Genomic DNA, 27,787 nt, shown 5'->3' on the forward strand with positions numbered 1-27,787 from the left:
AAACTCCTTGCCATCATCGCCGCCTTCCACAAGGACATGTAGAGCACCGTCTGCTTTGATGGAGCCACCTCGGATGCCTTCCCAGTCAGAAATGGAGTAAAACAGGGCTGCGTTCTGGCACCAACTCTGTTCGGGATTTTGTTCTCGATGTTACTCCAGTATGCCTTTGCCGACTGCTCAGACGGTGTATACATTCGGACAAGGGCAGACGGCAAGCTCTTCAACATTGCCAGGCTCCGCGCCAAAACGAAGACCCTTGAGGTGCTCATCCGCGAGCTGCTGTTCGCAGATGATACTGCCCTGGCATCTCACAGCGAGGCAGGCCTCCAACGCTTGGTTGATAAGCTGCCTCACGCCTGCAAAGAGTTCGGCCTTACTATCAGCCTAAAGAAGACCAACATCTTTGCCCAAGATGCACTGACACCTCCCGTCATTACAATCGACAATACTGAACTTGAGGTGGTGGACTCTTTTACTTACGTAGGGTCCACAGTGTCAAACAAGACATCGCTAGACGTCGAGATCAGTTCAAGGATTGCCAAGGCAGCGGGAGTCATGGCCAAACTCAACAAAAGAGTGTGGAACAACGACCTGCTGAGCGAGAGGACCAAGCTGCAAGTCTACCAATCTTGTGTCCTTTCCACACTCCTCTATGGTAGCGAGTCATGGCCCACATACGCCAGACAAGAGAAGCGGCTCAACGGGTTCCACCTCCGCTGCCTTCGGCGTCTCCTCCAGATCAAATGGCAGGACACAGTCCTCAACACCGAGGTCCTTGGGCGAGCCGACATGCCTGGCATCCCCACACTACTCATCCAAAGACGCCTACGGTGGCTGGGCCATGTACACCGTATGGACCCCGGTCGCTTGCCAAGACAAGTCCTTTATGGGGAACTGCGGGAGGGCGTCCGACGTACGGACCGACCACTCCTTCGCTTCAAGGATGTTTGCAAGCGCAACCTGCAACTCACTGAAATCAACCCCAACACCTGGGAGATCCTTGAGCCAGACCGGAACGCCTGGCGTCGCGGTGTGAAGGATGGAGCTCAGAGGGCTGAGATGAAGGCCAGGGCCGAGGCGACTATCAAGAGGGGGACGAGAAAGAAACGTCAAGGATCAGTTCAAGAGGCCACCAACTACATCTGTACCAGCTGCAACAAAGATTGCCACTCAAGAATCGGGCTTTTGAGCCACTCAAGAGCCCGCCAACACTGATGCGCTGACCATCGCCTCTCCGATACGAGGATGCCATCCCATGCCATGCCATTTCGTCAAAGTTGGATTACTGTAACGTTCTTCTATTTGGCCTACAGCAGTCACAAATTAATAGATTACAACATGTACAAAATTCAGCTGCCCGCCTGCTCACAGCCACCAGCAGATATGATCACATTACACCTATACTTAGAAGCCTCCATTGGCTGCCTGTGTCCGCCCATATTGATAATAAGATACTTCTTCTCGTTTTAAAGTATTAAATGGTCTGAGTCCTCTGTATCTTAGTGAACTGTTAAGACTGTACATTCCTAATAGAAACCTAAGATCTTCAAAGAAAAAACTCTTATTAATGATACCGAAATGCAATCTTAAAACATATGAATATAGAGCGTTCTCTCATGGAGCTCCTACTCTGTGGAACGCCTTGCTGGATGATATTTGACAAGTGGACCTTTTGACAACATTTAAGTCTGAACTTAAAACCCATTTATTTAGGGAGTTGTAGTTTTTGCTTTCATTGATTTTTCACTATTCTTTTATTTCACTTTAATTATTAATTGACTACATTTTTCTTTCACTATTATTGTAAAGCGCCGCTGGATCTTTGAGAATCGTTGCGCTATATAAGCTATCTATTATTAATATTATTATAACTCAGGTTAACATGTTTATTATTTTACTGTTGTAGATTATATTAACATCAACATGTAGTAATATCAGAATGAAATTTCTTTTTCTTTTCTTAAAAACTTTCTAAAAGTTATCCTCAATTATAGATTTTCATTTAAAATAGTCCTAGTGAATCAGTAAATTTGGTTTGACACAAATTGTGAATAAAATCTGTTGATTCTTTCTCATGAAATGCAATAACTCGGGTTATGTTTAGTGCAATAAATACTAATAACTATTAAGCAAAAAACAGTCTTTAAGGAATCATTCCATTTGGGATGATGATACAAATGATATTTTATCCTTTCCTCCCTGAGTCAGGCTTGTATCTTAATTGAATTCTTGGATGACTTACTTTAATGTGTAAAGGCTGATAGTTTCGAAAGAAACTGTTTGGGGCTGCGTCGGCGGGAGTAACGAAATAATTTGGATATATCAACAAAGTTGAAATGGTAAATTGGCCACCGTAAGGATTACAAAAGCTGACGTTTCGAGCGTTAGCCCTTCATCGGAGCGCGACGAAGGGCTAACGCTCGAAACGTCAGCTTTTGTAATCATTACGGTGGCCAATTTACCATTTCAACTTTGTTGATATATCCAAATTATTACTTTAATGTGGTTGTAACTTCTTTGGATAAAACTCTTGTGTGTTAAAATTCAAATGTAAGCTGTCAAGCAGCATCTTCATGCTCTGCTGTTTGTTTCTGTAGATTCTGCAAGTTGAGATTCAGAGATTTCTTCTCAATTTTGACTGAACACTCTTGGGAGAGAAGGGCTTAATTACAGTTAAATAATTGATTTTTTAATTAAATTCTTGTTGTAACTGTAATAATTAGTTCAATGAAGTTATCCCAAACTGCAGAGTAAGCAGCTGTTTGTCTTTTTCTGCTGGGCTCACAGCTTGCCAAACGTGACCAAAATAATCCCGAAACCTTTAGCTCACCGATAGATTTATTTCATTGTAAAGCGTAAGCTAAAGAAACTGTGGCCTGTCAGTGACCGATTCGATTCTCAAGTTTAATCACGTACCAAATATCACTATAGCAAGCCAAAGCGGACAAAAGCGTATCGAGTTTGACACGCGATAGTTGAGTTGTATACACGATAGTCCAAAAGACTATAGGATACTCGAGAATAACTCTATTTGGTAGTCGGAATAAATGAACAACAATTGAGATTTATAAGCGGTATTCGAGAATTATTAGCAATAATCGAGAATATTCTAAACTTTATACCGCAGTCGAGATTTTATATACGATGGTCGAGATTTTATATGCGATGGTCGAGATTTTATATACGATGGTGGAGATTTCCGACTGTAATTTTGGTCAGCGGCTGTAGATAGACGCGTTCAACGATTCATGTTAGGGGGACATTTTTTCCTATAAAACACGAGGTTGATTTCCATAATGGCGGATGTCGAAGTGCTGCGAGGTTTTCTTTTGAGTATTAAAAGTCTGTTTGATTACAGCATGCGATCGTATCGGAATAAAGACTCAGTTGGTGCAGAACACTGTAAAAGCAAACTGGAAAACTATGCTGCCATAGTCGTAGCCATGGCTGTGGCTGTGTCTGAAAACGAAGAGTTGGGGACAACTAATTCAGCACAACATTCTGCATCCTTTGTCCCTAATCATAATAGTCTGTCAAACACACTTTCAGACTTGCTACGAGCCTTGGAAACCTGGGTTTTAAAGCTATCTGAAGTCGTGGAAGCATCTCCACCAGGCACTTTAAGCAACGTTCCTTCCATGTTGCCAAGCACAGGTGGGAGACCTGCCTTCAACATAACGAAAGTGCAAATTGAACAGTTGAGAGATACAGGTATGAATTGGAAGGCCATTGCAGCATTACTTGGCATATCAGAAAAAACTCTGCTGAGGAGTCGAACTGAGTATGGGATTCAGGCAAACTTCTCAGACATAAGTGACATCGATCTTGATAAACAAGTCTTAGAAATCCTGCAATTGACGCCCTATAGTGGAGAATCCTATGTCTGAGGTGGTTTAAAGGGAAGGAAAATCCACGTTCAAAGAACGAGAATAAGAGAAAGTCTTTGCCGAGTAGATCCAGTAGAAAAAGGAGGTGTCAGAAAGTTGCCGCAAAGCTTCTTTTTGGTAGAGGCCGGTACGCGAAACAACGACTGAGCCGCCCTTATCGGACGCTTTGATAACTATGTTTGATAACTATTATCAAAAGGTCGATAAAGACCTCACTACCAGCAATCAAAACTCCGTCAAGGATACGATCAACCAACTCATAACTAAACAAGAATTGCCGGTCACAGCAAAAAATCTCATCATAACCACTCCTAGAACTTCTCGTATTTACTTTTTACTTAAAATTCACAAACCTAACAACCCGGGTCGGCCCATTGTCTCGGCTTGCAGTTGCCCTACCGAACTTATCTCCAGCTATCTAGACAAAATTATGGCTCCCATCGTCAAAACTTTACCATCATATATTAAAGACAGCCAACACGCTCTTGAAATTTTTCGAGACTAATTTCCTTGGCCAAAACAAACTTCTCTTCACCTTGGATATTATGTCTCTTTACACCGTCATTCCTAATGGCGAAGGCCTTCTGGCCCTTAAACATTTTTTTGATCAACGTAATGATAAGGAACCTAAATCTGAAACACTACTACGCTTAGCCGAACTAGTGCTCACACTCAATTGTTTTTCATTCGGAAACAACTTCTTCAAACAAACCAATGGTGTAGCCATGGGCACCAAAATGGGACCTAGTTATGCCAGTCTTTTTGTAGGTTTTGTCGAACATCAATTTTTCAGCCAATACAACGAGTCCAAACCTTAACTCTACGGTCGCTACATCGACGACTGTATCGGCGCTACCTCCTCACCAGAGAGGAGCTCACTCACTTCATAACCGCAGTCAATTCTTTTCACCCGGCTCTGAAATATACCTGGGAAATTTCTGACAATTCTTTATCCTTTTCAGACATCAAAGTTTCAATTGAAGGTAACGGTTTATGCACTAGTGTCACTAGTGCATAAACACATTTGTGTATTACAAACCTTCAGACTCGCGTAATTACTTGTAATAGTCGTCTTCGCATCTATCTCACGTTAAGAATTCCATTCCTTTTTCTCAGTTTCTAAGACTTCGTCGTTTATGCAGTGATGACTCTGATTTCCACCACAAATCAGAGTCAATGTGCCAGTTTTTCGATAAACGTGGTTACCCTGTTTCTGTCGTTCAAGCGGGTTACCACCGCGCCCAACTTATTGATCGACATTCAGCACTACAAACGTCGCATAAGGAAGATTCCGACCGCATTCCATTCACTCTCACGTTTCACCCTCACAACCACTCAGTTAAATCCATCATTCTTAAAAACTTTAAATTACTTAAAAACGATCCAGAGACAAGCACTATCTTTTCGCAGCCTCCGCTCATTTCATTCAAACGCGACAAAAGCATAGGCAATTTTTTGGTCAGAAGTTCTTTTCAGACTAATGACCAACCAGGCACTTTTAAATGCGCTCGTGCACGATGCAAAACGTGTCCTTTCATTCACAACAATGATAAAATATCGGGACCTAAACGATCCATTAAGATCACCGATCACTTCACGTGCACCTCCGCCAATGTAATCTATTGCATAACTTGCACTTATTGCAAAAAGACATACATCGGCGAAACAGGTAGAAGACTAGGTGACCGACTCCGAGAACACCTTCGAGACGTGGAAAGGAATGACAAGGACACATCGAAACCAGTCGCTAGACATTTTAATTTACCTAATCATTCTAAGCAACATATGGCAATCTGCGGTCTTTCCTTACACTTAGGTAGCACGGAAAGCCGTAAAAATCTTGAACAAAAGCTCATCTTTCGAACCGGCAGTCTAAATCGCACAGGGATCCACGAACGCTTTTCATTCCACTAATTTATTCTTGTTTTCCTCGTTGCCATGTTCCCACCAATAACGTAGCTCCATTCTCTGCCTTTAAAAGTACACACAACCCACAATTCCTCTATTCGCTCCGACGAAGGGCTAACGCTCGAAACGTCAGCTTTTGAAATCGTTACGGTGGCCAATTTACCACTTCAACTTTGTTGATATATCCAAATAATTTAACAGTTCACCCCAGCGGGATGAACCAGCTTCCCGCATGAAAACACTGTGGAGAATGTTCGAAAAGCGATAAATCATTCCGCAACAATTTGATCGCTAGTTTGATGAAATTATTGCTCAGCGAAATTATTTGTTGACTCTCTGAGGGTAAAGTGAAACTCAAACAATAAGCCGCCTTCACATTTGTTTTCTTTAGCTTTTTCCTATTTTTTTTTTATTTTTTTTTAATTTTTTCAATTTCTACTCTCATTTCAGGGATTCTTTCTGTGATACACCGAACGGTGGAGAAATGACGAACAGGACAATAGCGACAAACTTCCCCTATCGAACATGTAAGAAATTTTGTTTCCCATGCGCAGTACTTCTGCTGCTATCTTCAACTGTTCTACTATAGAACTCTCATTATGGCAAATCTCTTTTCAATTATCGTAAAGAGTTGGTAGAGTCAATCAGGAGCCCGACTGAGAACATAACGGGACTTATTACTGTTTTAACAATACCGAACAAACGAAAAACACCCGAAGAAGTCAGAGCATGGGCCAACGTCATGTCAGCATCATCCGAAGTTCAAAGAGCTTCAAGGCCGGAGATTTTCTCAGTTTCAAATTCAAAGGCAGATTTGGAAGCTCAGCCAAACCACCGTGTTCAACCAGCGCCGTCTGAAATTAAAACAGAATCCAACCTAAAGCTACCATCGAAGGTCGATCTACTAGCGACCTTCACTCCGTGTCATTCATAGTTAAGCCGAAGCAAGACAAAGAGGACCGATCTCCTTCCAAGGTTCGTACTGTGTCACACGCAGTTCGGAAAGCCTCGACCTTTCGTTCAAAAAACCGAACTTCACCCGAGGCACAACGGACTTTTTCGACCTCAACAAAGTCCGTTGATCTGGTATCGAGGACGCAACCCGAACGCCACCGAAGCCTCCTTATCTATGGAGCCGACCGTTTAGGCACAACATTCACCACAAAAATGTTTGCCGAAGATTCACAGCTGATGACCGTTTATGAGCCATTATGGATAACAAAGAAATGGAACAAAGAAGACATTAGTCAGATACCGAATTGGACCAAAAACGTTCTCGATCTTCTACGAGGAATTTTAAGTTGTAAGTTCTCTGAAACTGCTGCTGGCGTTAAATTCCTCTCGCAGTTTCAAAGTTCATGTACGCGGACGATACGTCAATTTTCAGCATCGGAGAGTCTGCAGACGCAGCGATTGCTTCCTTGAACTGTGCTTTGCAAGAGGTCTACAGGTGGTGCCTAGAGAATCGCTTAACATCTCACCCCTCTAAGAGCGAAGTCATGTTAATTAGTACACCAACCATTATAGGACCGCAACCTCTAATATTTTTGGGTAAATCTGTTTTAGGCTATGTCAAAAAATCGCGTCTTCTTGGAATGATTTTAGATGACAAGCTTACCTGGATACTGCATATGCTAGAACTAAAGAAAAACTTTGCGAACAAAATAGACTTATTGAAGCGCTTAAGGTTCTTGGCCCAAAATGTCCTTTTAAATTTTATTTTAGTGTAATATTACCTTCTATGAAGTATGGTATTATATTATGGGGTTCGTGTACAAATTCGGATCTTCTGTACTCAACTGAGAAACTTCACTGTAGAGCAGCAAAAATTGTCTACAACTTATCCAAAGATACGGAATCTAAAGTAGCTCTCGACGTTTCAGGATGGATATGATCAATTTAGAATACAAATTTCAAATAGTTAACCTTTTTTATAGAGCAAGTAAAGTCTCACTACCTCAGTCTCTAATTGATAGCATATTCATATGGCGGGAAAGTAGCTATTCACTAAGAGACCAAGAAGCAATAACCACACCTAGATTCAACACTAGATTATTAAAGGACTCTTAACATATAGAGGTTCGGTGCTATGGAACTATGTTAACCATCATGTCAAAAATGTAGGTAGTTTCGCCCTTAAGAATCTTAGGAGGCTACTCAGGAGAAACAATCACTTCACAAGCTTTACTTTTACTACTTTATCAGGTTCGATGGCTAGGAATAGATTAACTGATCACAAGTATTTTTAAGTTGGGAGGAAATGGAAAGTTTTATTGTATTATAGTTTCTTATTTAGTTTGAAACGTGTCTTAGTATACTCATAAGTTGGCTAGATCCTATTTTGTTAAGTACACGATCCCACAAGCTTTTTAGCTTTAATTCTTATCGTGTATAAATAAAGATTCTACTACTACTACTACTACTACTACTACTACTACTACTACTACTACTACTACTACTACTACTACTACCTCACGGCAATGGAGTGGAGCATATGTTAAAAATCCTTTTCGGTCTCAAAACTTTTGCCCCAACTGGGAATGTAGAGATCTTGCTAGTAATCCCACATACGCCGACATAGTATGCCTAACAAAATACAATCACAGTGTAACCAAAATAGGGGAGCCCAGGACACCCAATGGTTTAATTTCGTCTTTTCTTCCAAAGCTATTCCTAGAGAATCCCGACACCGACATCCGGGTTATCCAGCTTATTCGAGATCCCAAAGAGAGTTTAAGATCCCGGATTAAGCTAAAGTGGATGGTGGACTGGAAGCATTCCAGTTTTCCAAACGTAGTCAGAAAAATATGTTCAAACTTGGCCACAAACATCAAGTTTGGCCGAAATCTGGGCAAATGGCAAGACAAGTACTTAGAAGTACACTATCATGATCTAGCTGGAAAACCGCTGGAAACGACAAGAGCTATGTATGAGTTTGCAGAATTCATAATGCCCGATAGCGTTGCTGACTGGGTTGTTCGCAATACTTCACCAACCAAAGAAGAATTGATGAAGGAAAAAAACAATATCTTCTCGCCGGTTCGAAACTCTACCGCTAATATTGAAAAGTGGAGGCAAGATTCCCCAGTCGAAAGAATTCGAATAATTGAAAAATATTGTCAAGAAGCACTTGATCTTCTAGGACTGAAAAAAATGCTATAAAAACAAACATCAACTCAGTCAATAGAAAGGATTTGAAACTGATAAATTTTCGTAAGAAATATGGGCTGCCTTGAAATGTAGATACAAAGTAAATACAAAGATGAAGGATATCCATGTACCAAAAAAATATATGAATTATGAAACGAAAAGGGAACTCATTAATTCTTTAAGTCTGTTCACAGGGATGTGACTAACATGTTATTTCTCTTCCACATCTCAATACGATATTTAGCAAACAGAAAGGTAGAATTGACAAACTTGTCAACTTGAGGGTATAACCTTGATGTAAACTGATCGCGATTCTCTTTACTAACTTACAAAGCGTAGAGCAACTGTGAAGGGGGCCAAATAAAGGGGCTTTTAATTGTTAAACAAAGTCTCTGTATTTGATCATGGCTAAAGAAAACTCACATTTTCTTTTTCGTAAGTGTCGCCTTAGGAAAGTGCGTCCGCTGAAGGGAATGTGTAACTGAGTGGGATATTATAATTTTCGGTTTTTCGGTTTTGGCCTTTTTATAGATCGGTTTTACGGTTTTTATGCCAAAAAACTTTTTTCGGTTGATGTTCATGACGGTTTGGAATTTTCCGTTTTTTAACATTTGGCTTTCGGTTTTTGTAAAAAAGTATTAACGGATTTGGTATCCGATATGATTTTCAGGTTTTCCTATTTGGGTTCCGGTTTCTCTTCGTTCTGAGCTGCAATTATGTGTCTCCACTGATCTTGAATAGCCTCAAAACCTCTTTATGTTCCACTTGTCACCACTGCATCGGATCGATTAGGGTTTCGATGACTGGGACGTGAAAATTTATGAGGTTTGACGGTTTTAGGAGCGGTTTTCAGTTTTGATCGAATTTTTTTTGCGGTTTTGGATGATTATTCTACGGTTGTGCGGTTTCTAAAAGACCCCATGCTTCCCCCCCCCCCCCCCCCTGTAATTATAGAGTTTGACTGGGAGGAGAAAAAAACTGTACAAGAGTGTCCGTTGATGGAGAGTTGACTGTAATTAACAAACTGATCATTTCACCGGATAATTGTATCACCTGCAAATCAGTCACCTCCCAAAAAGGGTGAAATTCCGACTTCCTGTGAGGTGACCCAAAGAATACTTCCAGACGATCAAATGATGGTTTGATCCAACTTTGACAAAATACCAGACTTTCAAAGTTCAACTGGATCATTTCAGTCGTAAAACTGATTTAAACAATTGCAACTGAGGTGGCAGCGCATTTGGGGCTGTAAAGTACTGTAGAGGGTAGTGAAATGTTGCGAATAACCTTGAAGAAAATGAACGTGTCATCAAACACGTCTGTACTATTACCTTTAAGCCGATTTAGACCTTTACCCTATGGAATTTCACTTAGAGCTCTCTCGGAGACAAATCATCCTCAGTAACTAAAGCCCAGATAAAACTTCGATGACAGAAAGTGCAACCACTTTGATTTATTCACCTAATCGTTATACATGCTTATTTCAACAGAAAATGCGGTTAGAATATTGCCGGATTCGAAAACACGCGATTGACCATTGATCAAGTAAAAAATAGAAGGGTATTCAAAGGACATAAATCTACCAATATAGGGGCTATAAATAGCGGTTATCTGTGATGACCACCTACACGGAAATATTCTTTCAACAGTCTTAATAAGCGAATCTCATCCTTATACTGACCCAGTCCACCCTAAGTCATTTTTAGCCATGAGTAAAGTGTTAAAGTGCGCAGCTGGAGATGGCAGATATTTCATAAATTTAAAAAAATTTGTTATCGTTCCATCAAACTGTCAACAGCCATGAGCGATCATACGAAATGCCCAAAACAATCATGAAAATACCATTTGATTAAAAAAATATATTCCCTGCGGATACGTGGCATGCGAAACCGAACCCATGAGTGGCCTTCTTGTGAACACAAAGTGAAAATATTGCCTGTTGAAGCTCACAGTATCGCTGAAGGAATGGAAAGAAAAAGATGTGACTACCTAGCGAGCTGAAAGAAACTTGTGCTCGATCAAGCGGTTGTGACGTTCATTCGTCACGCAGTGAAGGCTTTCTGCTTCAAGCTGTGGTCTTTAAATGTGGCTGTGTGTGCGAAGACGAAGGTCATTTTCGTCGAGATGCACTGTTTCGTTTGGTGTAAAGACTTATGTTATTTTCAGTATTTTCATTATGTATCACCTGCTTCGTGAACAAACTTCGAATTCACCTGGCGTTTTTCGGAAGAATGTTCAACCACTGGCCGGATTACTTCCACTCAAACGGCTTAATAGAAACGTCGTTAAAGAATTATCAATGACGGAATCTAACAAGGTAAAGAGTGTCACTTTAAAGAACATTTCGCGGGATATTAAATCGAGTGTTCCGTCAATTACTAATTCTGGATCTAAACAACATCTCAAGTTCCTTTTTGTTTTACATCATTACGAACAACTGACAAAGACTACAGAAAATTTGCTACAACTGGCTGCAGTGGCGAAGCAAACTGGTCGTGTGATCGTAGAGCCTTTTGTGCGCGATTCTAGAATGTGTGGATTGCCTCACGGCTGGTATGGTCAGAGACGGTCGGAGACCAGAAAATTTCATCCACTGTCGCTGTATTTTAATGTAACATTTATCAACAATTTGCTCAAAATATCTCGCTACGCCCCGATGGTTAAACTAGAGACTTTCAAACGGGAATGTCGCTCAAGCGTTGCAAACACAACCTTGCTGCATTTTATGTACAGTGATCGAACGAAAGAAGAAATGGAACGTTGGTACAGAATATCCTCAGATATTTATCACAAGACCGAAAATGCTTTGAAAAAATCCGGCTGGTGTGAGTGCGCTTTCATAGATAATGGTCTTAATTTTTCTAACAGAATCGGTAACTTTCAAGCGGGAAGGCAGATTTGCGTAGACGCCGAAAGAATAAAAAGTCTTCAGTTATTCAAAAGTAAAATCCTCAAAGGTGACAAATGCATTGCTATTATTCACTGGCGAGGGATAGGTAAACACAGATGCCACTTCACACCGGAAGTAAATATTGAAAGCCGGAAGTTGGTTTACTCCCTGCGATCGAGTGAATTTGTCAATTCATTAGCGAAAAAAATCATCGACTCGATAAACGAGGAGTATCTTTCGATCCACATCCGAGCTGAACGGCAAATTCTTTGGTATGGATTCGATCGACTGGCACGGTGTATCAAAGTGCTGATGGAAAAAGTTGTAAAGCTTCAGCAAAAGTATAAAATCAAGAGAGTTTTTTTGTCATCAGATTTGACACGTTTTGGCTCGGACACATTGCATACATTCACATCACAGAATATTTCATTCGCCAAGAAAATAAAAGAAATACAGAGATATTTGTCCAAAACTTTAAAACCCATAATACACAATCCAAGATCTGGAGATACATTAATGATGGACAGTGGGGTCGTTGCACTGACAGAGAAGAATATTCTTAAAGAGGGATCACACTTACTGACGATTGGCTCTGGGACTTTTCAACAATGGATTGTTGATGGATTTATTGAAAGGAAAACAAATGCTGAAAAGCAGAAGAATTGGACAGTCACAAGAATTTGTAACAAAGAGGGCAAGGTTAATAATTATAAACCCAGCTAACAGAGGTATCACTTATAGCAAATGTGGTTGAGAAGAAAAAAAACCATAGAGGTCTCATACTCATAACCATGCAAAAATCCCTCATCATTCCACATCCAGAATATAACCAAAATGGAATTTCTCCTTCAGTAACAAGATTTTCAAGCAGTAAGGTGATAGAAGAAAGAAAATATCACCTAGGGGATACTATTTAATACCACATTTTCAAAGCTAGAATTAAAAGGAGATGCACTGCAGACAGTACAGATAATTTATAGGTAGATCTTAAGAGTCAAAGAGTAAACATTTCACAATTTTTTCAGGAGCCTTTACATCCTTGTAAGGTGTCGCACAATGCTTGCCATATGGTATTTAATAGAAGAAAACCACTAACAAGTTAATTCAGCTCACTTCTTCCCTGGAATTAAGAATGCTTTTCAACTTGAAGAGCATACAAGTTTCACAGTCTTGCTGTTTCCCTGTCATCTGATGAAAGATGTAGAAAATCAGCTCAGAGAGCATTTTTTCAATTTTGTGCATAAAATATCATAGGAGGGACAATCTTCATGCAGAAAATCTGAGTCATATTTGAGCCAGCTTTCACCCCCAGGAGAAACTTAAAAGATCAGTTTCTCTATACTATATCAATAACACGATAGGAAATATATAGAAGACAGTGTAAACAACAATTATTATTCAGATCTTGAGACTGAAATGGTAAACTACCCAGGGAACAAATCAAAATTGTGGGTAAGTAGCTAGAGATTGTGACTAGTTAATTATAAAGGATAAAGAAAAGCTATTCCAAGTTAGAGGGATGTGGTGCTTCTTCATTTAGTAGTCTATTTTCACTTTGGAGCAAATTTGTGAAAGGTATTCTGGAGGCAAAAGATAGAAACACCCTATCAAACATAATTCAAAATTTTATTTGTCAAATTAAATTTAAGATTGCAAAAGGGAAAAATAAAGAGAACTGAAATGAGTGCTTTCTTTCAAAGAAATACTCGTCACTGAGGCCAAAGGACTGAAATTAGAATTCCTCCCCTCTAGGGATACATGGGAAACCTGGTCCTAAAGTGCCTTACCAGTATATATATATGACTTAAAAACTTAAAAGAAGATATCACTCAATAATCGCCCAATTAATGTTTTAGCCCCTTGTTGACTACTTTTTTTTCTTAGAAGTTGTTCATATGAAATGACCCCTTTTGAACAGATAAATTTATTTGGAAGTACTTCCTGTCTGTGGGGCCTTTAATAGTGAAAGTTTGAATTATACGCAGTAGCTAAGTTACTTAAATTTCCCCTTACTACAACACTGCACAATTCAGAGTAAACCGTTAATATTTATGTATCGACAGAAACTCTTGTAGCTTAGCAAATTTAGAAAAGACCTTGTTTGATGAACAGAAGTTTTCAACGCCGACGCAGTAATTATTTAAAGTTCGGAACACAGGAAGCTGTTAGATAAATCTCCATAACCACAAATTACCTGAGGGAAGAAATATTTCTTGCGAGGACAATTCAAGAAAACCGCCACTACTTTCCACAACTCGAGAAGCTGTAAAATGAGCTGGACTGTACTATCTTAGATTACGTGAGAACACCAGAACAAGATCATTGGTTAGCCTGGAAAACGATTCTCTTACGCTCAGGAGACTGTGGAGTCCGACGAGATCTTAGCGACTGCAACCGGTGATTTTTGAACGGTAAATTTTATGTAAATGAAATATGGCTATCAGTACAGTTTAGTTATGTGTAAATCATAAGATTCTTCGGTTTATCAAGAGCTTTACACTAAAAGAAGGACGAAAGACAGCTACGGGAGACTGAGTACGAATCTACCGTATACCGCGAAGAGCTAGTAACGAGGGAGTTAAAAAGTGGCGGCAATGCAATATAAGTAAGTGCTTCCCTCATTGAAATGTTAAATGAATCGTGATGGATTTGCATATTCATGATTTGAGTTGTTTCGATGAATTGTAAACATTGGGCTTACTGGATCTTGAACGGAAACGAAAATAGCTCAATAACACGTAACAGGATAAATTTGTCCTTTTCGTTTCATTGAACGTGTAGTTGCAGTATCTTGAACCCTTTAAAATGGGAAATCATAAAATTCAGTGGCATTTGATCGTGGATTTCGTATGTCTTGTCGCTCTTGGTGTTGCGGAGATGTTGATCCATGTCATCCCGATAGAACCATCTCACAGAGGATTTTTTTGTGACGATAAAAGCCTTCAGAAACCTTTACAAGAAGAAACTGTCTCTACCTGGCTCACGATTGTAGTCGGTTTCTCTGTGTCAATTCCCGTGGTAAGTGTTTAACTTGATATTAACTCAATTACATTTTTATTTGCAGGCTAGTGTGGATTTACACGACCTACGTTTGTCAACATCTCTTAGCAAATAGTCACTAAAGTCAATACAAACAAAAGTACTTAAACAGGCTATTCGCACTGCTAGGTAAATAGCTGTAAAGGTTTTTTTACTCAGAATCTATTCGCATGATCTTCCCCTCAACGGAGGAAGTGAAGGGCAGTCATAATTTCTTAATACCACTCTGTGCACGAGCGTTTATTTGTTTTGTTTTACAACTAAACATTGAACGCTTTACCCAGTTACATTTAAGCCGGCTCAGCCTTAGGTTTAACGATGACAACTTCTTTAACCATTGCCTATCTTCAATACTTTGAGAAGCTTTTATTGTAGTCAATGTTACCAAAATTCAGTGAATTGCGCAATTGATGTTTTCAGCTTATCGTGCAGGGGCGTGAAAATATAATCTGTATTTCTAATTTGCCGCAAGGAGCCATTACTGGGTTTTCTTTGTTAATATCTTAACCCTTGGAAGATAAGCGTTTGAAAATGAACCGTTTTGGCTCATTTGGGATCGTTACCCTTCACTTGATTTAATCAAAGTCACTCTGAAACTCCAGGCTGTGTCAAAGCATTCCCTGATTTCCTGCCAAACCCTGAAGAAGAAATGCAGAGGTGTTTCATGCAGATATTACTCACCCAATGAAGTGTTGATACTCCTTTGAACAACATAAGGACAGATACAATGGAGTCAACACCCTTTGTCGTCTCATTTTAGGTCATTGTCTGAGTGATAATTATCTTAAATTATATTTTCTTCAAAGATTATTGTATGTGAAGCAGTGAATGCTAAATCTCAGAGAAGAAAACAACAGCTTAAAGTTGGCAAGTACAACATTAAATGTGGACCATTAATGTGTACACCATCAGCATGGCAAAGAAGGTGATTTATAGCTCTTGCTTGTCCTCCTCAAGACTATCTTGTGTTAAAAAGTTAGTATGGTAAATCCTTGTCTAGTAAACAAACTGAAATTGTCATGACATTTAAGATGTCCCTAGCCACTTGGCTAGTAAGTTGAAAAGTTAGTGTGAAGCCCAGTAATGTACGCAGAAACTCAATGCATCTTTATCAGGTTTAATATATTGCTTTTCTGTTTATTTTTCAGAACATTCTTTCTTCTTTTCATGTTTGGATTTGGTGCACTTATTACAAATCTGTTCACTGACATGGGTAAAGTGACAGTTGGAAGATTGCGACCATACTTCATTGCAATATGCAAACCCAATGCAACTCTACTTAACTGTAGTCAGGGCTTTATTACTGAGAATATATGCACAGGAGATCCTGTAGATGTGTTGGATGCAAGGTGAATGCTACAGTCCATTGAAAAATGGTCACCCTGCTAATACAATGTAGTCATGTGATGGCAAATTTTTTTGCAAACTATGACAAGTCATTGCTCTTTCCTTGATCAAAAATATTATTTTATCTGACACTCGTCGGTTTGATTAGAGCCTGAATTGAATCATTGTGTTCTGTTTTTGAAAAAAAGAACATTTCTCCTATGATACCTCTCTCCATCCAGGATCATAAACCAGCTTGGCTCAATTTCCGCTCTCTTTTCCTCCCTACTTTTTCTTACTAAAAAATTGCCCTTTTTGTATTTGTTTTACCTTTTAGAATGTCTTTCCCTTCAGCTCATGCCTCATTTTCAGCTTATTGCATGGTGTTTTCAGCAGTAAGTATTCTTTTGTTTCTGTCACTGGTCAGCCAATTACCACTCATCCCAGACCTAGAACATTGCAGGCTCAACATGGGCAGTGTCACTTATATTAGAATAATTTTTATGTCACACCCACATTAATATGTTGCTCATAATCGCACAAATGAGGCTTTATTTTTATGCGTTTTTTTCTAAAAAAAACCCCTGCAAGCATAAATGGTTTTCCAAAAATATACATACCTTCAATCTTCCTTAAGTGCATTAGATTTGGTTGGTGAAATTTTTTTCTAATAATTTTTCAACCTTAAGTTGGTAGTCTCATATTGAAGTATATATTAAGAAAACTTTCAACTCTGCTTATGATTTTGTTATCAAATAATCATTTTTTTGTTTACAGCTATATCTGGAATCATCAATGCCAACAAAACAAACCAACGCTGTGAAGCCCTTTTTGCAAGTTGCCCTCCTGTCACTGGGACTGCTGTGTTCCCTGTCTCGCATATTTGACTACTGGCATCATTGGGGAGATGTATTGGTTGGCCTGTTTCTTGGTACCATTGTGGCTTTCTTTATAGTAAGTGTCCAGTTACTACATCTGAGCGTAAATTCTTACTTCAGCCCCTACTTATTAATTTCCAGGCTCTGGTTGTTCAGAGGGCGGATAACGCTATCCAACGGATAAATCGCTATCCAGCGGATAAGTGTTACCAAAACGTACTGCGCTATCCACCGGATAGAGATTTATCCAGTGTATAGCGTTATCCATCCTTCGAACAACCAGGGCCAGAAGGTAATCTGGAAATCTTTTTATAGTCGTCAGATTGAAGAGTGCGATTTGAACCTCAGAAACAAGTCATGCTTTGGAAATTGGGACAAGGTCTAGAATTGCAGGCTGCTTAGTTCATAAGCAGACTGTGAAGACTCACTTTTTGCCTTGTTTCCTTTTTTTTGTCCAGACATTCCGACCACTGAGGCTATTTTCATCTCCCCCCTGCCCCAAGTGTCACCCTAATGAGGAAGTAGACTTTGCATTAAGAAACCCTGTGAATAACAGTGAAGAAATAGCAGACCAGAATGGTGACAGTCAATTTCCACTGTAACTTCAAATTGAATGTCAACGATTGGATCAGATGTAAAGCACACGCCTAAATCATACAGTTGTATTCTATACACACAGATGCTGCACCCAAAATTAGGTACCACTTCTAAGTTTAGAGTTGGATGAGAGAATACATTTTTTAAAGAAGTAGGGTTTTTTAATTGACATCCCTCTGTACAAAAAACACTAGGGAGCGTCTGTCTAGTTTGAAGGGAATTTACAACAAGATCATATTTTTTGCCTGATAATTCTTTAGATATTCAAGCAAAATCCAGTACACAAATGTAGAAGCTGTGAAGGACAGATTTTAGGTTTTTGATGAACATATTCCATAAATATTTGAAGGTTTTGTATAGCAAGAAGTATATCAATTGACTAAAGTATGAAATTGGTGCAGAGTGAAAAAATATTAAGTGAGAGGAGCAGTGTCAAAACTTGTAGGAATTGCTAAAGAGGAGACTTCTAATTTCTTAAATTTTCTATCATAAAGTCTTAAACAATGTGGATTTCTTGATAATGGAAATACTGGAAATTAAAACTCAATTGACTGTGCATGAGCAGTAAGAAATTATTACACAGATTGAAAAGTATTTTATATAATGATATTAAATTATTGTTATGGGAGTTTTTCTTTTGTTTCCAAGCATTTTGAAAGCTATAGGGGATGTGACTTGAGTGATGGAGAAGTGTAAATATTCTTCTGTTAAGCAATAATGCTGCATTGGATTGCAATCTGTGGTAGCTGATTGGGTGCTCAGATGGTCTGTTAAGCAATAATGCTGCAATGGATTGCAATCTGTGGTAACTGATTGGGTGCTCAGATGGTCCACTCATAAGGCAGCCCATATTTTAACATAACTGAAAATCAAAATTAACTTGGTAAACACATTTTGTTTAAACACATTTAAACTATTAATTGAATTATCTACGGAATTGTTATTTAATCCTTATTTGTACTCCCCATATTCATTTTAAGTTCCAGGTTACAGCAAGTAATCACAGAAACAAAAAAATTAATTATTTGAGAAAAGCTGGTGAAATTGTTCTAATTGTAAAGGAAGGTTGCTTCAGTAAATTCCTCTTATTCTGACAGGGGAAAAATACGTTTGTCACTTGCTTCGGACATGTAGTTACAATTGAGTCTTTCTCGGCTTTTCTCCCTATCGGCTATTTGAAATAAAATTTAGAAAAAGTGAGACTCTAAGCTGTTGAACTGATAAAGACAAATGATCAGGCATGCTTAAACGTTTTCACTGGAACGTTCCTAGACGTGTGTTTTTGTCTGACGTTACCCAATTCAGTGAACTAATTCAAAGCGGCCACCCAACTTGATAAATGAACTCCAGTTTGCAGGATCATCTACATTTATTTAATTAAAATTATTGTCTTCGTGAGCTTATGAAAGGATTACTTCATGAAAATTCCTTCAAGAGGGTTCAGATAGACAGTTTTCTTCTAACCCGCCTCGAAATAAAAGATAATGTTTCTGGTTCATGGTCTGTTTCGTTGTTATGGCCAGTTACTGAGCCAAAAGGATAGCTTTGACAGGCTCTCGTATTTAGGTCTGAGAATTGTGTAATACCATCACTAACTATTAACGAGATTATTCATCGCAACACTGGAAAAAGAAGCTGTTGTTAACTGCCTTCGATAACGCTCTGAAAAGACATAAGATACTTTGCTTTAATTGTAGATTACGGCTATACTCACTGCAACATAATTTGGTTTTATCAACTGAGTTGATAATGTGAACTGACCATGCAGAAAGAGTTTATAGCTGACGGTTCGAGCTTTAGCTCTCCGTTAGAGCCCTTCGTCTTTCGCCCGGACGAAGGGCTAAAGCTGAAAGTTCAGCTATAGAAACTCTTCGGTCCCAATTCGCACAAAAAAAAAATCGGTTGCCGGGATTAAAATGAATTGTTTTGTAACACCCCCATCAACGCAACACCATGTTTTCTCTAGAAACTTAGCTCCTTAAAACTCAGTGAGGCATTAAGGGTGCAGTTATTTGCATACTGCTCGCCTGGAGATAATCCAAATGCGAAAGTCTGAGTAATTCAGCGAAAGAGTCACCATTGCGTATCGTTCTACAACAACGATCAAAAGATGGCGCGTGACTCCAAAATCATCAACTTGGCTTTCGATATATTATGTTTTACATTAGTCCTAATCGATTATATAGTGACGAAGACTTTGCTGTATGGAACCACTGAGAAGCTCTACCCAATTAAACAGGGATTCTTCTGTGAGGACAAAAGCATTCAGCTGCCACTTAAGAAACCTTGGTTGGACTATGCAGGTCTCTGTACCCTAGCCTATATAATTTCCATAGTTGTGGTGAGTATATCAAGTTTTAATTCTATTAGAAGTATAGTAAAAGCAAGAAAAGCTACGCAGAAAAATGGTTCAATCAAATTTGAGCGTTCAGAAGAAAAGTTTATTAAAGATGATTCCTTGTTTTGACCTCAGTCAAACCTGCTCAAAAATTTTGCGTTTTATTTCTAGTTTTAATTGCCAAAGATATAACAATGAACGCTATAGCTTGATCTCAAGGAAAGTCGTCTAATTCCGGCAATATTTCTCTCTTCTTCTCTTGGACCATGACACAGCGAATGAAAATCAAAACTAAAGCGTTGTTAACAAAGAACTCCAGTGGGAAGATCTCTCTCGCCATGCTTCGTGACTGTGAGCTAAAAACGCTTTGCAACATCCTTCAAGTCACTGCAGAGTTTTGTTAGTATCTTTCTAAAGCTTTCCTTCCATATAAACAGAAGCAATGACGGCCAGGAAATGGCGTCTTTAAACTCGAATTTACTTTTTTTAACTATAAAACTGAAGACTTTAAAAGGAATAAATTGAGCAGTGCTAACAATTCCACAAATCGTCCTGATTACGATAATCCATAAAACATATCCCTCAAATTAGCGCTATTGTGGCCATTTCAGTCGGATTTATCAAATATTTCCTTCCTAGTTTCAACGCTTAAGTTTTGAAATTGATAAATTTAAAGTTATTTAAGCCATGATTAATTCTGGGAGAGCTTTCCACTAATGCAAATTGGTAAAAACCATTCTTTTCAAGTCTTCAGAAAAATAGGAAAACCATCGTTTCACTCTATTCAAAAATCTCCAGGAGCTTCTCAGAAAAAGTATCAGTGCATGATGAAAAGTTCTCGAACAAGATCATAATTTCTAAAAGTCGAACAACTGAGGCCTTTTCACCAGAAAGTTCATTTCAGGTTGATAGGAATGCAAATTATTTTTTGTTTTGTTAGGGGCAATTCGACCAAATCAAAGTACATCATACGAAATGTGAAATCAAGCACCTTAAACTTAAAGTAATTCGAAGTTCTGCTGCCACAGGAATGGTTCCAATTTTGATCATTTTCTTGTTGTTCTGAGCTTCAAATTTTTAAGAAGAGATCATAGTATCGTTCAATGGTGGTCTAAATTTCAAATAACTATGAACAGATTTGCACCACAAAGCGAAATAATGCTATAGGCATCTCATTAGGTGTAAATAAGTAACACTAAGAAAATCCCACAACTGATTTAAGATGTTCATTTTAGTTGACGTGATGAGAAACTCACTGTTGGGGTTCTTGATTTAGTTCCCTTGTCGGATTGAGGTCGATCTCTTTACTGGGAAGTTTCTACCAAGAGCTAAAACTCATCGCACCACAGCTCAGTGATTCTATTGTTCTCTTTGTTAAAAGAAAGCTTAATTGATTTTAGTCGACATTTGGTCTCCCGCAAGTATTTAAGGAGTGAATAAACAAATAACACCATCATATACGGAACATCTTCTAAGACAAAGACCTCAGGGCCTCGTCAAGCAGTATTGTGACAGACACTTTTTCACTTAACATTTGACCATAATAATTTGACTGACTAGGTCTGTTAACGAGTACTGACGCTATATTAACAGCTACGTTTCAACGAAACCTGTGGCATTTGAAAGGTCAAAATGCAAGAGTTACTAACGAACATTTCCCGCCAAATTATCCGATTTGGGAAGGGTGGGAGAGGTGGTAGGGGTGGGAAGGGCGGGAGGGGTGGGAGATGGGGCCAGAAAAACGTTGACAAATGGAAGGTCAAGTATTTTGGAAAAGGAAAGACAAAATCACCAAGGTCCCAAAGTTTGGAATTCTCTACCCAATGATCTCGTCTAATCCCCCAGATATTCTACCTTTAAGATCTTACTTAAAATATTCCTATCCAAAAGAAACCAATAATAAACTCGCCCGTTGTCCTGATATATATGGCAGAGAAATAAATAGGGCGAACCCGGGAATGAGTGGAAAAGGAAGGGGAGGAGTGAGAAAAGACAAAGGAGAAGGGGAACTTTTGGAAATACCTCGTGCACTCCTCTCTCGCTTGGTTAACTCTTTAATCTTCAATATATATAAATACTGATCTCTTCTTCTACTAGTGAAAGGAACCCATCATTAGCTGAGTCGCTTGTTCTGCCAGATTGACGGAACGATCATGAAAAAAATAAAATGCAATGTTTTCATTCATCGCCCACAGATTATGATAGTCGAGTCTTGTAACCAATGGAAACGAGCAGACGAGAAACACGAGGAAGAAGAAGAAGAATCATTTGGACCAATCACCGTAAAGCCCTGGATTGTCAGGTAAAAGGTCCAGTATGAACTTGAAACACTCATCTTAGACACTTAACCCTTTATTCCCTTACATCATTATGCATATTCTCCATACTGTTTTCTATACATTTGTTACGATATCGCCCTTAGATCAAACATTAAGGTAATGAGAAAAAAGGAAATGATCACCAACTAAAGAAGCTCTGGATTGTTAAACAAATTCTTCTTGTCAACACTTTAGGAATTGTAAATAGAAAAGTATGGAGAATATGCATACTGATGTTAAGTTTGGAAAGGGTTTATAAAGTACTGAACACCAATACAATCTCAGATCACTTTCGACACTCAGTGGAAGGTCTTACTTACAAGCTAGAATTTAGACCTGAGTTTTTCTTTTGCATTTGTTTTTATTATCAGCACGATTGCACTCATTTTCATCTTCGTGTTTGGAGGATTTCTGAATGAAATCATAACAGACCTCGCCAAAATAAGTGTGGGTCGCCTTAGACCCAGCTTTAGGGAAGTGTGCCAGGCCAACTTGACTAAGAGTGACTGTCAACTGGGATACATCCCTGATGTGAGGTGCACTGGAGACGAGTATGACGTCAAAATGGCCAGGCAAGACGAGAAATGTAACTTAGTATGAGAAGCACGTTACTAGTAACAAACAGGGGCGTAGCCAGCCTAAAAGCCTGTAGGCCCGGGCCTACAATTTTTTTTCCGCCCGCTTGTTTAAAACATAACACTTGCAAAAAGGTTGCGACAAAACTTCTTTTAATCGCTGGCTTCGAATCGAATTTTCTCATATGTATGTAGCATCTTTTATCTTTATTTGAAAATAAGAGGAAAATTTATAGATAAACGCATTTACTAAGAAACTTGAAAAAAGAGACAAGCGTGCATAGTTTTTGAAAGTCGGACATCACACCAATCACTGTGCGCAGTCACAGTAACCAATCAGAAGAGAGAAAAGTATCAGGGAGGTACCACTGGGCACAAGCGGCCAATCAAAATACTACCAGGCGTTTGAGTAAAATTTACTGAAGTAAAAAATGCGTAATGTTCAGGGAAACGCCAATTGCCAAGTTGTGATATATTTTAGTTTTTTCCTCTGACTCATTGAGAGAATGGCACGAGTGTCGGTAATTTTGATGACTTTTTATACAGGATGTCTTTTCCATCTGGTCACTCTTCCTTGAGCATGTATGCCATGTTGTATCTTGCGGTAAGTTTATCACTTCTATTGCGCCTTTTCAAAAGCGACAGTGTGTGTCCAATGAGTGTGTGTCCACTCCGTATCGAATGATTCCCTCTTTTGTTTCATTTGCACGCTCTGCATAAATAGCTTGTGAAAGTGATATCCCACCGGGTTCGCACCTGGTATCCCACCGTTACTTCATCGGTATCCCACAAGTTTCCCCCGTATCCCACTGGAGTTCCCCGCCGGGAATCTCACCGGGATTTTCGAAGAAAAAAATTTATCAATCGTTCATTCACATATCAGCGCTGAGGGGAAAAAGTACTTGGCACAGCGGTTCGTCTACAAAGTCCTTTAGTTTAAAAAGTTCTTATTCAATTTAAAAACTTCACTTCCCTTCACTCCAAGCAAGGTTGTGCTTTTACTTAAAATAGAGTTGGATGGATAAAAGTCAAGACTATATTGGCGACGAAGAAGGGGACAAGAGTTACCAAACAAACAGGCAAAAAAAAGGAGTGTACAAATAATTTTGGCGTTAAAGGAGGTCTAAAGGTGCTTCGTTTCTCCCGTGATACTCGAGTGACAAAATATTTTTTTCTCTTCATGTGCAGTTCTATATCCAGTCAGCTGTGAGGACAGAAACGAAGCTTATCAAGCCATTGCTCCAGGTTGTGGTCGTATCTCTGGCGCTCTACGTCGGACTAAGCCGAATCGCTGAAAATGCTCATTTCTTGAGTGATGTTGTTGCTGGTTTCGTGCTTGGAGCCATCATTGCCTGGCTGATGGTGAGTTGATTGCGATATTTTGGACAAACTAAGGCGTATGGAATAGAAGAAGCACTTTCTGCGTCTTTCTTACGTATCTGTTTGACTTTCTGTCTGCCTGTCTCTTTTGACAGTCTTCCAGGGCTAACTTTGTCTTCCTTTATCTTTCTGTGCCTGTCTCTCTTGTGTTAACTATGTTCAAACCGTAATGGGGGTAAGTTTCTAAAGAAACTACGGTACTGCGTCGGTGGGGGAGTATGAAAAGATAATTTGGTTTTATCAACTGAATTGATAATGTAACTGGCCACAGTAAAGGGTTTATAAGCTGACGTTTCGAGCCTTAGCCCTTCGTCATTCGCTCAATTTACATTGTCGACTCAGTTGACGGATAAAACCACATTATCTATCGTCGTACATCAATCATTAGTTAATGATACGAGAAACCCGACAGGAAGATCGGATCTGTAAAACTATGAGCATGTCCCTGCATTGGAGTCAAAGTAGCAGATTTTATACAGGGTAACAATGGTTTTTTTTTTCGTGTAGACCTTCAAAGTGCTGAAGTTGTTCGCCATCCGAATCCGTAAGCCTAAAGTGTATACTTTGTTGCCGCAGCAGCCGAAGCAGATCTCCACTCCTGAGGACTAAGGAACTGGCAAGGACTCACGAAAACAGAACACCGGACACTTTTATATCAATTAAATAACACTTTACACCCACACATTCTATTAGTATGCATATTAGACCTTATACATTACCTATGGTACTAACGAGGAGAATTTGCTGACTCTCAGGACCTTACTTAGTTTGTAATCATTTTCCTCTTTATTCTTATTACCTTAAAGTCAGTGCTTGGTTCAGAAGTGATGCTACAAGGAGAAATTAGATCCCAGTCTCTCTCAAGTGTTGAATGGTTAACAGTCTGCCAAACATCTTTTGTATCTTCACCTCTGAAGATCTGGTGTCAAATTAAACAATACTTACCCCCTGGTTAATATTTTCATTTTTCTTGTCACCTTTCTACTCGAAAATGTATGGATGTTGTAAGGAGAAATCCACTCTTGGTCATTCCTGATTCAAGGATGATTGTTACTGCACTGCGGCTTGAACGATTAATACCCTTTATGAGGGGGCATTGGGGCCTCTGGGAAACCGCAAAACCGGAGGAAAAAACTCCAAAACCGAAAAACCGACAAAAAAGGCAACAAACCGAAAACTGCTCGCAAACCTGACAAAACCGCAACACTTTCACCTTTAAGGAGTCCAAAAGCAAAAACCGAAAACAGCATCAGAGTTTTCGAGAAAACCGAAAACCGAATGAAAAACATGTAAAATCCGCAAACCGCTGTGAACATCAAAGCCGAAAAACCGAACCTTTTTAGCCCAAAAACCGAAAAACCGATCCAAAAAACAGTCAAAACCGCAAAACCGAAAATCCCAAAGCCCCCCTCTTTTATTCGACTTACTAAACCTTTAACTACAGAGTAGGCCGGTTTACCAACTCAAAGATTGTAAAATACCATGGGAAAATGATAAAAACTGTCTTAAAATCTCGATGGAAAACTCGTGGCCTCGTGGCCGCAGTGAAGAGACCAGAGACCACGCATGAGTACAATTAACACAGGAAACCAGAGAAAATAACACAGGGACCCCATGTCGGTTACAGTGATAGAGTAGGGAGAAATTAGCAAATCACTCAGCCTTTGGGGTTAAAGGATTTACTTTACTGAAATACGAATTCAACTGAAACTTATCAAAAATCCAACCAAACTACGCCATTTTACGAGCACTCTATTAACCCTTTAACCCCCAGAAGTGATTAACATGTAACTTCTCCTTATAATATCCATACATTATTCAGCAAACAGGTAATGAGAATACTCGAACTTATCAGGTACAAGTTATCTTGATCAAACCTCAGATTCTTGCGACTAATTTATAAGGAAATGTGTAGCAGCTAGAGGGGAGAATTCACAATCAAATCTTGGAGTTAAATGGTTAAATCCAGTGATGATTGAGTACACAAGCACTGCTTGCATGGACTATAAAACATAAAAATGGCCATATCTGTAAAGGGAAAAAAAGTTATCCTCATGCAAGAAGTTAATGCTGTAGGCACGTTTTCTCTGACTGTAAACTTAGAATGAAAAGTGTTGAGTGTTGACAGATCACGATCTCGAATAAAAGATCATGTCTCGTTTTTTTGATAAATTTCGTCTCATGGCCTCGACTAATTAAGTGGATTTCCTTTTTTAAAAAAATGACATTTGAATTACAAATGTGGATGAAACAACAGATGATTCAGCACTTGCTAATTAAAAAATTGAAGATTAAATTTAAGTAGTCACCAACAAGCATACAGTGTGGAGATGTGATGAAACATATCCTTTTAACTTGTATTGGCATGACACTTTGTCGACATCGAGTGCGGCTGTGTTTTGAAATGACTAATTAAGAATCTAAGAAAAAAGAAAAACTGACCCAGTAGAGTAGTATCTAGAACGCTTGTCACGTGGCCGCTTATTACAACCATCACGTTTTTCTGTGCAGCAGACTATAGGGTATCCAACAGCGTGGAGAAGGTCTGAGGTTCGAATCATCACTCCACATAAAGATTTTTTTTTTTTTTAATCTCTGAGGTCATCGACCAAAACACCTTATATTATGCCCTTTCATATTCTCCCGTGGCGATCCGGTTTTGTATTTTCAGTTAATGAGCTTTAGACACCCGATCAGAAAATCTAACACATGTCTTGTCTTGTTATCTGAGGGTCTGTTTATCGCAAGTCACAATAATGTCTTCGTCTTTTTACTTCAAACGTAGAAAAAAGAACCATGTAGATTTTAAGGTGAAAACGAATTTTAGTACACTTTTCTATCAGTTTCTATTTACTTCGCTACAGTTTCGTCAAAAAAAGCGGGTGAAAGATGCGCGATTAGGATAAATCAACTTCTGTTCGGTTTTATCACAAACGCGGCAATCTGAGGGGCAAAGCTCTAGGCTGTCTATTCCGTGATAGACCTCAGCCTTCTATGCCATTGAAGTTTGAACAACTGGTAGATTTACCTTTAAACAATTAGATTTTTCGTTCTAGAATTCTATGTGTGATCATTGATTCGGGCTTCGATTTCGTCAACTATCACGCGATAGAAATCTTGAGTTTATAATCTAGGAAGGAACAGACTCTCATGTGATGATCACGCAATAGTCGGTAGGATCAGTTACTTCCTTTTCTGTCAGTTCTTGTTTTACTGGTTTCCTTAATTTTAGTTCTTTCGATCCAAGGAAGAATCTGGTAACCAGCTTATTAGGACTGAAATAAAAATTCTGTGCTGAGTGACTCCTTTTTCCATAACAAGGAGGAGCTTTGTCTTATGAGCATCGCAATAATTCAAAGATGTAAAGAGGTAGGTAGGGTTTAGAAATGAATTGGTGTTTTAAAGTCCTGTGCATTTTTTTTTACATCTTTTAAGGTTCTATATTCAAGGCACCTACTATCACAGGACTAATTTGCTGTAGAAAGGTTCCGGCTTACATTC

At 39.1% G+C, this 27,787-nt stretch overlaps 3 protein-coding genes and 1 pseudogene across 3 annotated transcripts; all 4 read left to right on the plus strand.

Moving 5' to 3' along the window:
• Window positions 1-5,819: 5,819 nt before the first annotated feature.
• Window positions 5,820-9,013, plus strand: LOC111342655 (carbohydrate sulfotransferase 3-like; annotated as a pseudogene).
• Window positions 9,014-10,652: 1,639 nt separating this feature from the next.
• LOC111323125 (uncharacterized) lies at window positions 10,653-13,527 on the plus strand. The gene has a single exon (XM_022926417.2). It carries the CDS (start codon window positions 11,029-11,031, stop codon window positions 12,556-12,558), a length of 1,530 nt encoding a protein of 509 aa, XP_022782152.2. The 5' UTR covers window positions 10,653-11,028; the 3' UTR covers window positions 12,559-13,527.
• A 904-nt stretch (window positions 13,528-14,431) lies between these two features.
• Window positions 14,432-19,171, plus strand: LOC111323138 (phospholipid phosphatase 1). Its single transcript, XM_088738431.1, has 6 exons — window positions 14,432-14,853; window positions 15,681-15,799; window positions 16,023-16,223; window positions 16,538-16,595; window positions 16,978-17,154; window positions 17,537-19,171. The coding sequence occupies exons 1-6, from the start codon at window positions 14,641-14,643 to the stop codon at window positions 17,678-17,680; spliced, it is 912 nt and encodes a 303-aa protein (XP_088594557.1). The 5' UTR covers window positions 14,432-14,640; the 3' UTR covers window positions 17,681-19,171.
• Window positions 19,172-19,711: 540 nt separating this feature from the next.
• Window positions 19,712-26,458, plus strand: LOC148719677 (phospholipid phosphatase 3-like). The gene is made up of 6 exons (XM_088738432.1): window positions 19,712-20,016; window positions 22,209-22,315; window positions 22,703-22,903; window positions 23,453-23,510; window positions 24,095-24,268; window positions 24,794-26,458. The coding sequence occupies exons 1-6, from the start codon at window positions 19,786-19,788 to the stop codon at window positions 24,893-24,895; spliced, it is 873 nt and encodes a 290-aa protein (XP_088594558.1). The 5' UTR covers window positions 19,712-19,785; the 3' UTR covers window positions 24,896-26,458.
• The last annotated feature ends 1,329 nt before the right edge of the window (window positions 26,459-27,787 follow it).

Source organism: Stylophora pistillata, chromosome 11, assembly GCF_964205215.1.
Source record: "Stylophora pistillata chromosome 11, jaStyPist1.2, whole genome shotgun sequence".
Lineage (NCBI taxonomy): Eukaryota > Metazoa > Cnidaria > Anthozoa > Scleractinia > Pocilloporidae > Stylophora > Stylophora pistillata.